Source organism: Podarcis bocagei (assembly GCF_964188305.1).
Source record: "Podarcis bocagei genome assembly, chromosome: 13".
In the NCBI taxonomy this organism is placed as follows: Eukaryota; Metazoa; Chordata; class Lepidosauria; order Squamata; family Lacertidae; genus Podarcis; species Podarcis bocagei.
The window spans coordinates 48,138,492-48,151,134 of record NC_138138.1 but is presented as its reverse complement, the minus strand read 5'-3'; the positions used below and the strand labels follow the sequence as shown (position 1 = coordinate 48,151,134).

At 42.5% G+C, this 12,643-nt stretch overlaps 3 protein-coding genes across 3 annotated transcripts; all 3 read left to right on the top strand.

The window, feature by feature from the left end:
* On the top strand, positions 1–942 carry LOC308570774 (olfactory receptor 6E1-like; the record flags this gene model as incomplete). Its single annotated transcript, XM_081165689.1, has 1 exon — positions 1–942. One exon carries the CDS (start codon positions 1–3, stop codon positions 940–942), a length of 942 nt encoding a protein of 313 aa, XP_081021815.1.
* A 5,873-nt stretch (positions 943–6,815) lies between these two features.
* On the top strand, positions 6,816–11,438 carry LOC308570773 (olfactory receptor 6E1-like; the record flags this gene model as incomplete). Its single annotated transcript, XM_081165688.1, has 2 exons — positions 6,816–7,758; positions 11,419–11,438. The coding sequence occupies 2 exons, from the start codon at positions 6,816–6,818 to the stop codon at positions 11,436–11,438; spliced, it is 963 nt and encodes a 320-aa protein (XP_081021814.1).
* Positions 11,439–11,454: 16 nt separating this feature from the next.
* Positions 11,455–12,405, top strand: LOC308570772 (olfactory receptor 6E1-like; the record flags this gene model as incomplete). The annotated part of the gene is made up of 1 exon (XM_081165687.1): positions 11,455–12,405. One exon carries the CDS (start codon positions 11,455–11,457, stop codon positions 12,403–12,405), a length of 951 nt encoding a protein of 316 aa, XP_081021813.1.
* Positions 12,406–12,643: the final 238 nt, after the last annotated feature.

The following is a 12,643-nucleotide window of genomic DNA, read 5'->3' as shown; positions in this document are numbered from 1 at the left end:
ATGAACAACACCATGGTGAGAGAGTTTATATTGTTGGGTTTGACGGACAACCATCAACTTAAAATTATACTTTTCATCGTGCTAATTGGGGTATACCTTTTGACGATCATGGGGAACATACTGATAATTGTAATAACACTGGTGAATCAACAGCTCTACACCCCAATGTATTTCTTCCTACGACACGTTGCATTTGTGGAGATTGGGTATACCAGTGCCATTATTCCTAAAACACTGGACAACATGGCTACTGGCCAGAAGACTATCTCTCTAGCTGGTTGCTTCACACAGTCCTTTGTGCACTTTGTCCTGGGAACCACAGAATTCCTTCTGCTGGCAGCAATGTCCATTGACAGGTATGTTGCCATCTGCAACCCTCTTCGCTACTCAACCGTCATGAACAATCGGGTCTGCTCATTGCTGGTGCTCTGGTGTTGGGCTGGGGCATTGTTGCTGATCATCGTTCCTGCAGTTGTACTATTCCGGATGCCCTTTTGTGGCCCAAACACCATCAACCATTTTTTCTGTGACAATGGGCCATTGGTCAAACTTGCATGTGCCGACACCAGTCTACTGAATCTCCTCAATTTTGTCACTGCTACCCTCTCCCTCCTTGGGACCTTGTCTGTAAATACTGTGTCTTATATCCACATTATCTCTACCATCATGCGCATCCGATCCACTTCAGGGAGGCAGAAGGCTTTCTCCACTTGCGCTTCTCACATCACGGTGGTCTCCATCACTTACAGCAGTTGCATTTTCATGTACATAAAACCCAACCATGATAGTGAAGTGGACTACAGCAAAGGGGTGGCTCTTCTGAACACTGTACTGGCTCCTCTTCTTGTCCCATTCATATACTGCCTTAGGAACACACAAGTCCAGGATGCCTTGAGAGGAGCATGTAGACAGCTTGTTGCCATTAGGAAGGACTCAAGATGATTTGGGGTTCAATTGACACCAGAATAAACATTAATATTAAGCACTGACCATGGAGACACCCATTCGAAATCTGAATCTTGATTTCTTTCAATATCTGAATGCCAGTTATATTCGAGTACCATACATGAGTAAAATATATACCTTTGTTTAGAAAAATCAAATAAGAAAAATCAGATGAAATTCAATATAATTTTTTGCAAATGCAAAACATACATTCTTTTTGGAAGTTGATAATTCATGTAATAAATGAAATGAGAGACTATGTTTTGCCAACTAATCCCTTTTGGTTATGTTTATTATTGACTTATTTTACTGCATTGAGAGATGGCCATTCATTTACAAGAAGCTGCCTGTACAATAATCAGCTGCAGTGAGAATAATCTTTGTTTTCTGACACTGGCTGATTGATTAATGCTGCTATGAGAGGATGTTCATATGGTTAAATTGACACATCTGGTTAACATGTGAGGAAGAAGACAACACAGTAATCAATTTATTGAAAAATTGAACCCTTTTTGTTAACTATGGGTGGAACAAACTGCAAGATAACATTGACCTGTATATTTTCTAAGGAACTTTATGCAGCCAGAATTAGGATAAGGCTTTAAATAGCAAATGATAAGTAAATAATAAACTAAAATTCTTTTTCTGTCTTTTGATTATGTGTAACAAATTATATTATTATGCTATTATATATATTTCATAGAATCATAGAATCATAGAGTTGGAATAGACCACAAGGGCCATCAAGTCCAACCCCCTGCCAAGCAGGAAACACCATCAGAGCACTCCTGACATATGGTTGTCAAGCCTCTGCTTAAAGACCTCCAAAGGAGGAGACTCCACCACACTCCTTGGCAGCAAATTCCACTGTTGAACAGCTCTTACTGTCAGGAAATTCTTCCTAATGTTTAGGTGGAATCTTCTTTCTTGTAGTTTGGATCCATTGCTCCGTGTCCGCTTCTCTGGAGCAGCAGAAAACAACCTTTCTCCCTCCTCTATATGACATCCTTTTATATATTTGAACATGGCTATCATATCACCCCTTAACCTCCTCTTCTCCAGGCTAAACATGCCCAGCTCCCTTAGCCGTTCCTCATAAGGCATCGTTTCCAGGCCTTTGACCATTTTGGTTGCCCTCCTCTGGACACGTTCCAGTTTGTCAGTGTCCTTCGTAAACTGTAGTGCCCAGAACTGGACACAGTACTCCAGGTGAGGTCTGACCAGAGTAGAATACAGTGGGACTATTACTTCCCTTGATCTAGATGCTATACTCCTATTGATGCAGTCCAGAACTGCATTGGCTTTTTTAGCTGCCGCGTCACACTGTTGGCTCATGTCAAGTTTGTGGTCAACCAAGACTCCTAGATCCTTTTCACATGTACTGCTCTCAAGCCAGGTGTCACCCATCTTGTATTTGTGCCTCTCATTTTTTTTGCCCAAGTGCAATACTTTACATTTCTCCCTGTTAAAATTCATCTTGTTTGTTTTTGCCCAGTTCTCTAATCTGTCGTTTTGAATTGTGATCCTGTCCTCTGGGGTGTTAGCCACCCCTCCCAGTTTGGTGTCATCTGCAAATTTGATCAGGATGCCCTTGAGTCCATCATCCTAGTCATTGATAAAGATGTTGAATAAGACCGGGCACAAGACAGAACCCTGTGGCACCCCACTAGTCACTCTTCTCCAGGATGAAGAGGAACCATTAATGAGCACCCTTTGGGTTCGGTCAGTCAGCCAGTTACAAGTCCACTGAGTGGTAGCATAGTCAAGACCGCATTTTACCAGCTTCTTTACAAGAATATCATGGGGCACCTTGTTGAATGCCTTGCTGAAATCAAGGTAGGCTACATCCACTGCATTCCCTTCATCTACCAGGCTTGTAATTCTGTCAAAAAATGAGATCAGGTTAGTCTGACATGACTTATTTTTCAGAAATCCATGCTGACTATTGGTGATCACAGCATTCCTTTCTAGGTGCTCACAGACTGTTTGCTTAATGATCTGCTCCAGAATCTTCCCTGGTATTGATGTCAGACTGACTGGGCGGTAATTATTTGGGTCCTTTCTTTTCCCCTTTTTGAAAATAGGGACAACATTTGCCCTCCTCCAGTCTGCCGGGACTTCGCCTGTTCTCCAGGAATTCTCAAAGATGACTGCCAGTGGTTCTGAGATCACATCTGCCAGTTCTTTTAATACTCTTGGATGCAGTTCGTCTGGCCCTGGAGACTTGAATACATCTAAACTAGCCAAGTATTCTTGTACTATCTCCTTAGTCATTCTGGGCTGTGTTTCCTCTGCTGAATCATTTGCTCCAAATTCTTCAGGTCGGGCATTGTTTTCTTTATCGGAGAAGACTGAGGCAAAGAAGGCATTGAGGAGTTCAGCCCTTTCTGTGTCCCCTGATATTGTATATTAAAGACAAACAAATAAATAATTTCCCACAGGTACAGAATTGATTTTGAAATCTTACTCCAGCAATGTCAACTGGAAAAGTGAGCCATGTAGTCATGAAAAATAATCAGAAGTTTATCAGAATTAGACTCCAAAGAAGAAACATTGAGGCATGATGTTGAAAGCCAGCAAAATCTATTAAACCGGAGTTTGCAGCTAAAGAACTAGCAAGATATTTCAAACCATTCAGAGCTGGCCCTACTACTAGACAGTGTGAGGAATCTGCCTCAGGTACCAGATGCTGGGTGCTTGTGTAGTTCATCCATCATTCCCCCAGAGTCCCAGAAGTTAGCCTGCTCTTCATTTGTTAACCTAGATGGCTTTACTTGGACACAGTGGAAGGTGCTGTCCCATATATAATGCTGAAATAGATCTGATAAAGTTCTGTGTGTGGAATCTGGTTGGCCCATCTTCTCCTTTTCTCAGATAGGAAATTGTGTAAATTTGTGGAATCCCTTGCTTTTTATGCACAATGCATTGTGTCCAAGTTAACCTCACTCACTTTGAGTGGCCTTATGTAGCTCTGATACGCTTGCCTCTCGCAACTAAATACCTTAGCATATAAATGCTGTGAGTTTCCCCCAGATTTCCCTCTCTTCTTGGTCCCTTGCTCCATTAGTTCCCTACATCTTCCCAATCCAGCCTTCTCTTCAGTCACTAAACATTCCCTTGTGTTTCTCCTTCTCCATTCATTGCCCATTCAGTCCTTTCCTGCCTATGGATAACCTGCTTCCCCACCCCCGCCATCATTTTATGAACATTCAGGTACAGCCAATCCATTTCAGTGTGCCCAAAAGCATAAGCCCTTCTCCTCATGACATTCACACCCTCCATTCATATCCTCCACCACCAAATTTGCCCCGCTGTGTCATATTGTGTGGGGTAGATTCTGTCAGGAGTTCAGCCTACACTCGAGTAGGACCCTGGCAGAGACACATGCCCAACTGGCATGTTCCCTCCCTCCTGGTTGATCATTTGGGAGCTTCATAAGCTTTCTTCAGCCTAAACATCACAGCGACCGATGCCAACCGACACCGGCACACTTAGGGATCCGCAGAGTTTGCGCATTTCGCGTGACAGACCTCAGCAACTCAGCGTTTTGGCTAATCTACATTATTTACATATAAACACACACGGAGCACTGCAACATAGCTCCTGCTCTCTCTAGCATCAGACAGCAAAGAGAGAGGAAAAAAAGAACAAAGGACAATAGTCCCACTTCACGGAACACAGTAACATAAACATCCTGTCTGTCATTTCCCACTCTGTGGAGTCAAAACATATAATGTCACGTGAAAGACAACAATCCCATGACTGCAATCATGGAGCAGGAATTCTAACAGATTCATCTTATTTTTTATTTATTTATTCTGTTAATGTCTATTTCACTTCTGGCCTGGAGAAGGATTATAAAACTGAACGCAGTGGGCCATAGAAGGCCTGGTTATGACAATATTCATGGAATCACGTCATATTGTACAAGCTCAGTATAGGTAAGTAAAGCTTAGGTAGGCTTGTCAGCTCAGACATGGACTCGGACACAAGAACACCAGCAGTGCTCTCTCCAAAATCTCATAGGGTCACGAGACTTTACAAGAAGCGCGAAAAGGAAAGGAAGAGAAGGTGGGGGTTTTCCTATTGGGTGAAAAGGGGGCAGAGCTTAGTTCCTGCAACTGTGCCATCGGATGATGCCAAAGCCTAGCTGATCTCTGACCCAGGGTTTGTTATTTGATTAATAAATCTGAAATAATGAACTGCCAGAGTCGTCTTGCGTGTGTCGGAGAGACCCAAGCCATTACACTACATGTCATTTGCAGAACATTAGAGCATGTGATGGATTCGGCCAAAGTCCCATCTTGTCCAACCAGGTGCCTATGGGAAGCCCTCCTGAGCAATTTTCATACAACTAACAATAAGTCTGCTGCTCTTTAGAGAAGCAATATGCATGTCCCTTGTGTATCCTAACAAGCAAAGAGTGAATACCTCTTGCATCATGTGTTTAGGAACATGAACCAGCACCTAGAGATTGCTTCAGTCTTCACCAATGCAGCAAAATATTACTAAGGTAACTAGTTTGTGCAGAAAGCAAGCAAGTAATCCTCCACAAAGCGTTAAGGATGTGGCATGTTCATGGGTTGTGAAAACAGGGAGTGGGAGCCTAAGGTCCATTTACTTAGTTAGCAGGAGAACATTGCCACCATCACAACTGATGGTTTACTCTTCACCATCATAACCCGCAGGTTCCAACAACTTGGTTTGCATTTGTGAAAATAAGAGCATAGTCTCTCCTCCCTAATTTGATTTTACTGGTAATTGGTGAGTATTTCACTACAACCTCATGTTTTGGCAGTGCAAGAAGTGTTGCGAAGTATTGCAAAAAATTAAAAAGGGAACTGATTGTACATGCATGCATATTTACAACATCATTTAGATTAGATCATGTATGGAATTGATTATGATGAGCCTTTGGATGGTGACCTAGAGGGGCCTGCACTAATTCATTGGTCTGCTGGGGATGGAACATCAACTTTTAATATTTCCAGGACACCCCCCCCCCCATGTGCAATGAAAATCTTCTGCTTTGGATTCCAGGTAAGGGAAACCTGTTTTTCTTCAGATGTTGCTACGCTCCAACTGCCGTCAGCCTCACCCAGCATGGCCAATAGTCATGGAAGATTGCAGCGGGAGTCTTAACGTTATCGAGAAAGTCACAGGTTCTCCATCCCTAATCCATACCATTCTAAATAGCCTGAGAGCAAAGTATCTGAAGGACTGTCACATTCTATATGAGAGAGACTGTTCTGAAATATATGGTATATAAATAAATTCTGAATGGCATGATACAAAACAAAAACAACCTGCATCTTTAGCTGGAAGAATAAATGAGAACAGAAACTGATTAAGGCTTTATGGTACATTTATCTGCTTGCCGGATATAATGGGAGTTGTAGTCCAAAAAATCTGGAGGACACCACATTAGTGAAGGCTGGTTTACATGGTAGTTATGAGTCCTTTTGGACAGAGACAGCAGATCATTGACTACCAGATATGGGGTGGGTGGAGGGAAAGACACAACAGAGAACAGCCATCAGCTTGCCTGTGGCTGACAACCAACAGAGGTGGATTCAGGGGAGCACAGCCAGTTCATCCGCATTGGATGCTGAGCTGAGAAGATGGTACAGAGGGCACCACAGCAATAACTTATAATGAAGGCCAGAGGTGGTGGGGTGCCAAATTTTGGCATCGCACAGGGTGTTGCTGAAATTTGAAAGCTCAAAGTCCATTACTGCAACCCCTGAGATGATCCAATACTTCATGATATTAGTGGCAATGCAAGAATCAAAGCTGAACCATTTGTCCTTATTTTAAATGGTCAGTATTGAAATGATCGGTGTCCCTTTACTTACAGAGATGTGCCTAAAATGAGGAACAACACCATGGTGAGAGAATTAATACTCTTGGGCTTGACGGGCAACCATGAACTTGAAATTATCCTTTTCCTACTGCTAATGGGGATATATCTTTTGACAATAATGGGAAACATACTGATTGTTCTAATAACACTGGCAAATCAACAGCTCTACACCCCAATGTATTTCTTCCTACGACATGTTGCATTTGTGGAGATTGGGTATACCAGTGCCATTGTTCCTAAAGCTTTGGCCAACATAGCCATAGGCCAGAAGACTATCTCTCTAGCTGGTTGCTTCACACAGTTATTTCTGTACTTTGTCCTGGGAACCACAGAGTTCCTTCTGCTGGCAGCAATGTCCATTGACAGGTATGTTGCCATCTGCAACCCTCTTCGCTACTCTACCATCATGAACAATCGGATCTGCTCATTGCTAGTGCTCTGGTCTTGGGCTGGGGGATTGTTGCTGATCATCGTTCCTGCAGTTGTATTATTTCGGATGCCCTTTTGTGGCCCAAACACCATCAACCATTTTTTCTGTGACAATGGACCACTGATGAAACTTGCATGTGCCGACACAAGTCTGCTGGAGCTCCTCAGTTTCCTCATTGCTGTTCTTTCTCTTCTTGGGACCTTAGCCATAAACATTGTGTCCTACATCAATATTATCTGCACCATCATGCACATCCCGTCAACCACAGGGAGGCAAAAGGCATTCTCCACTTGTGTTTCTCACTTCACTGTGGTCTCCATCACTTATGGCAGTTGCATTTTCATGTACATAAAACCAAGAGGGGCCAGTGAGTTAGGCTTCAGGAAAGGGGTGGCTGTTCTAAACACTGTTGTCTCTCCTCTTCTGATCCCATTCATATACTGCCTGAGGAATAAACAGGTTCAAGATGCTTTGAGAGCAACAATTAGACAGCTTGTTTCATTTTGGAAGGGTGATTCAGGTATATCAGAGCAAAAAAATAATACTAAACAGTAAGTATTGATACATATGGTTGCTGAAGCTGTACTTAGAAACTAACTTTCTTTTGTCAACTTCTAGGAACTCAATGTCATTTATATTCTGGTAATATATTGTGGGATAACCAGCTTCATATAAGCAATATGCTTAAGTTAAATTAATGCATGAAGGGGTTAATGCCATGGTGTAAGCTGTCCTGCCAGTCTTAGTTCCCTCCACCTCACACAGGCCTACTGTTGTACTTCAGTCAACCAGAGAAGTTCAGTGGTGAAAGAGGTCTGAACTAGTTTCTCCAAGTTCAGACTGTGTGGCTCTTACGAGACGTTCTTGTGTTCCTATACCAATTATTTAAGAAACTTCACCACTGTAACTAAGCCAAGTTTTACTGCCTGTGCCACATTTTTTTGAATGCTGTATGGAAAAGCACATGTACCTGACCTTTGGAAAGTTTGTAAGTAAACAATTTCTTTAACTTACCAGATACAGGGTCTTTTTCTATCATAATGGAAGAGGGAAATTTTGGAAGGAACTCACAAGTGCATATTTTAAAGGTCTAATGGCCCATATTTCCACTCTTTACTTTGCTGCACAGTTTGTGATTTTAAATCTCTGCTGCGGTTCTCTCACCAAAGAGCACTTGCCCCAAATCTGGATGTTGGCATTGAAGGAATTCTCCTTTTAATACCATATTTTTTTCCTTGTCACCAACATGTATGTGGGAAATGTGTGTGTGTGTGTGTGTGTGTGTGTGTGTGAGAGAGAGAGAGAGAGAGAGAGAGAGAGAGAGAGAGAGAGAGAGAGAGAGAGCGCACTGATTCACCAACACTGTATTCAGGAAATGTGAGACATTTTCAAGAAAAGAGCAAATACAGATAATCTGAACTCCCCACTAGCCTACATTCCAAAACAGGAATTCAGGAAGTTGTGGTATGTAGTTTGTAAGGAGTGTGGTTTAGTAGTTAAGAGTATTGGACTGGGACTGGATAGCTCAGGCTTAAATCTGCACTCAACTTGTAAGATCCCTGTGTGACCCTTAGGCCAGTCAATCTTTATTAGCCTTACCTACTTCACAGACTTCTTGCGAGGATAAAGTGTGGAGGAGAATCAACATATATCGCCTTGAGCTCCATGAAGAAAGACATAAAATGCATACATACATATTTACATATGTGCATACATAATTCATAGGTGTGAGACAGTGGACACTTTTTGGGGTTTGATGCTGTGTGGGAAAAGTGATACTTGAATGGTCACTTGAGTTCCACAAGCATACTGATGTGTCTTTGCTTGCAGAAGGCTTATTGATTTTGAGGAATATTTCATCAAAGGGGAGGAGAAGGTAATTCCTGTTCTTTCCTTCTCTCTACATTGTCCCATACTTCCCTTCAAGTCTGCTCTAGAAGGTTGGAAGACCCTGTGGAACAGCATGAGACATGATGTTGGGAGCTAGAAGAGAAACACGATACAGTATTTGCTGAAAAACACCTTCCCTAAGTTGAAGGACAACACAGAAAACAAGGCTGACTATTTGTTCAATTGTTATGAATGGAGCATTTGTTAGAAATGTCTGTTCAGTCACCTGAGGGCACTGTGCTAGTTTAGGAGGTTAAAGGAAAGACCATGTGGCACACAAAGTTTTGCCCTTCAACACCTCACCATTTGTCAGGCTTTGGGGACTCGGCTTCCTCCCCACTTTGGCTGGAGATATGCAGAACAAAGCAAAAAGAGTTGCGTACCATTTAAAGAGTCTTGAATGATCACAGCAAAAGAACAAAGCAGCCATTCTCAGAATGATGGTGTTCCCAATTAAGGTTTCCACCCACTTCCTCTCTAGTCACTTCCGTGCCTTGCAACCTGATCTCGCAACCGCTTCGCTTTCTGGGCTGCCACCTTATCTGCTCGCTGTGATCTTGGGCTGGGCGGATGTGGGCTTTCAAGCGAGAGAGTGAGATAACTCTCTCTCTCTCCCAGTTCTTCTTCTCCTAGCTGTTCACCACCACCACCCCCAGTTCGTCCCAACTTTTGTCTTCAGAACTATGCCCCTCTGCAAACCACTGCTTCAAATCTATACTGCTCCACTGCTCCTGGGCAGCTTCACAGTCCTGGTCAGGAGCAGGGGGCGGCTCCCACCATTCCTCATCAGAGCAGTATTCCTCAGCCTGGTCTCTGACATCATTGCTCCCTGCTGCTCACCATCCTTTCATGAAGTGGCCCTCTCATTCCAGCCAATGGTAGGGCCAGCACTGTCCATTGGTCCATTGGCCAAATCAAACAAAATTAGCGAAGCATCCCAACAAAAAATTTGCATTCCTTAGATAGCCAACTGATACCACCCTAACAAGATGTCAGTTCCGTGTGATGTAGAAATTAGGTCTTTAGTGTGGTGGCACTACTCTCTCCCATTTCATGCCTGACAGTGACCACCTGTGTTGTCTTCAAAGCACCAACTGATGACCTTCTTTTCCAAGGCATTTAAGTGGAGATTTTTATCATCCCTGGCTGTATCTACATTGAATTTGAAATTGTCTCTATATATGGCATTTAAAAAAATGTTTTACATACAAAACTGTTGTAATTGTTTTATCATCAGTGCTTTTATTATAAAATATATTCTAGATATTTTATAGGCAGTGATTCATGAATAGGGGTAAAATAAACTAAATGAATCCCAGCTTCGAAGTAAAGCAGTCCCTGCCTCCCACATCCCTGTACACAAAGTGAATTCTCTAGTGAATTTAGTTATGGTATTCACCAATTAACCTCAATGGGAATAGTTACAAGAGCAAAGGAGGAAAAACTTTGGCAAGCATGATGATGTCATTCTTATTGAACCAAGAAAGATGATCATTATTTATACAGGCACGAGAAGCAGCTTGAAAGATTTATCTCTCCTTCTTTTCCCCACCCCAGTCCCCACAAATTTTCTTCTCGCCGCTCTTTCCTTCTTTCTGTGTGCTCCACTGGCCTGAATGGGACACTGCTGTGGGCAGCTTGAGGAAGAACCATCCACCTTGGGCCTGCCTATAAGAAACAAGTCTAGAGTGAGAGACCTGGAACTGTTATCATTGTGGAACTTTTGTGGGTGAGGTGAGAGTTTGTTTCGACCCTGGGTGAAAACCTGGGGGCTGAGAGTTGTATTAATGTAACATTTTGATATGTAACTGTATATTTTTGTAATATTTTGTTTAAGTTGTCTGTGGTTGCTTGAGATTTTTGTACACTGCTTAGAGATATTTTTAATATATTAAGTGGAGAATAAATTAAATAATCAACCAATCTTCAGCTAGTGGGTCAGTACCCACTAATAGATCATGACCTGTTCCAAGGTGGATTGCAACAGGAGAAAATATATGGCAAATATTAAGAAATAGGTCCATAAATGTATATTTGCCTTAAAAGCAGATCCTGGATCTGTAAAGACTGAAGGTCAATGTGTTGACTATTTGAGAAAGATATAAATGTTTAACTTAACATACACTGATTAATTCCTCCCATTGTTTCATTTTCCAAATTGCTTTATTCTTGGTTGCTCATATTTCAGCATTCCCTACAGATTGCTGTCAATGCTGCCTTTAGACATTATAACAATGGCTGGAGACATCTTGAGTTTTCCATTACCACTTGGATTTCTTTTCTTTTCTAGAAAACCTTCTCTACAAATGAATGATGAATGCCTACAATGGAAAACAAGTCTACCATAGTTGCTGAATTCATCCTTGTGGGCTTCACCAGTGTCCGGTGGCTACAACTTCTTCTGTTCATACTTCTCCTCATCACCTACTTCTTGACCATTGGTGGGAACGTCCTCATCATCTCCATCACCTTGCTTGACCATCGTCTCCAGACCCCCATGTATTTCTTCCTCAGAAATTTCTCACTCTTGGAAATTGGTTTCACCTCTTCCACCATCCCCAAGGTTTTGCTCAACCTGGCCTTTGATGACAAAACCATTTCTGTTGCAGGCTGTTTCACTCAGTCCTTTTTCTATTTCATACTGGGGACCACTGAATTCTTCCTCTTGGCTACTATGTCCTTTGACAGATACGTGGCCATCTGTAATCCACTTCGCTATACAACCATCATGAACAGTCGTCTCTGTACCCACTTAGTGTTGGGTTCTTGGATATTCAGTTTCCTATACCTTATTGTTCCTCTTATTTTGTTGTTCCGTTTACCCTTCTGTGGCCCAAATGTCATCAATCACTTCTTCTGTGATAATCTGCCATTGGTAAAGCTTGCTTGCACTGATACTCAGTCCCTAGAATTGCTTGATTTTCTCCTGGCCACTTTCAGTGTCCTGGGAACTTTAACTGTGACCATAATTTCATATATTAAGATTATTTCTACTATCATGTACATCCCTTCAAAGGCAGGGCAGCAGAAAGCCTTCTCAACCTGTGCCTCCCACCTTCTGGTTGTCTTCATCACCTATGGAAGCTGCATTTTTATGTATGTCAAACCAAGGCACAGTGGGGGACTGGACCTCAGCACAACGGTGGGTGTTCTGAACAATGTGGTGTCTCCGCTACTCAACCCGTTCATCTACACCTTGAGGAACAAGCAGGTCAAGGAGGCCCTGAAAGATGTCATTGGTCAGAGAATTAAGTTTTCTGGGGTTTTCAAGCACTGATGATTTGAAATGGGACTGTAGAAAGGTTTTAGAAACATGGGAGGGTGTATTGTACTGAGAGAGACCTTTGGTGCATCTGGCCCTGTATTTTCTATACTGATGGGTAGAGACCTGCCAAGGGTTCAGACAGAGGACATTCCTAATCCTATCTGGAGATGCAAGGGATTGAACCAGTGACCTTTTGTGTGCTCAGTCAAATACATGCTACCCCCACACAAAAGGTGGATGTTCTGCCCAC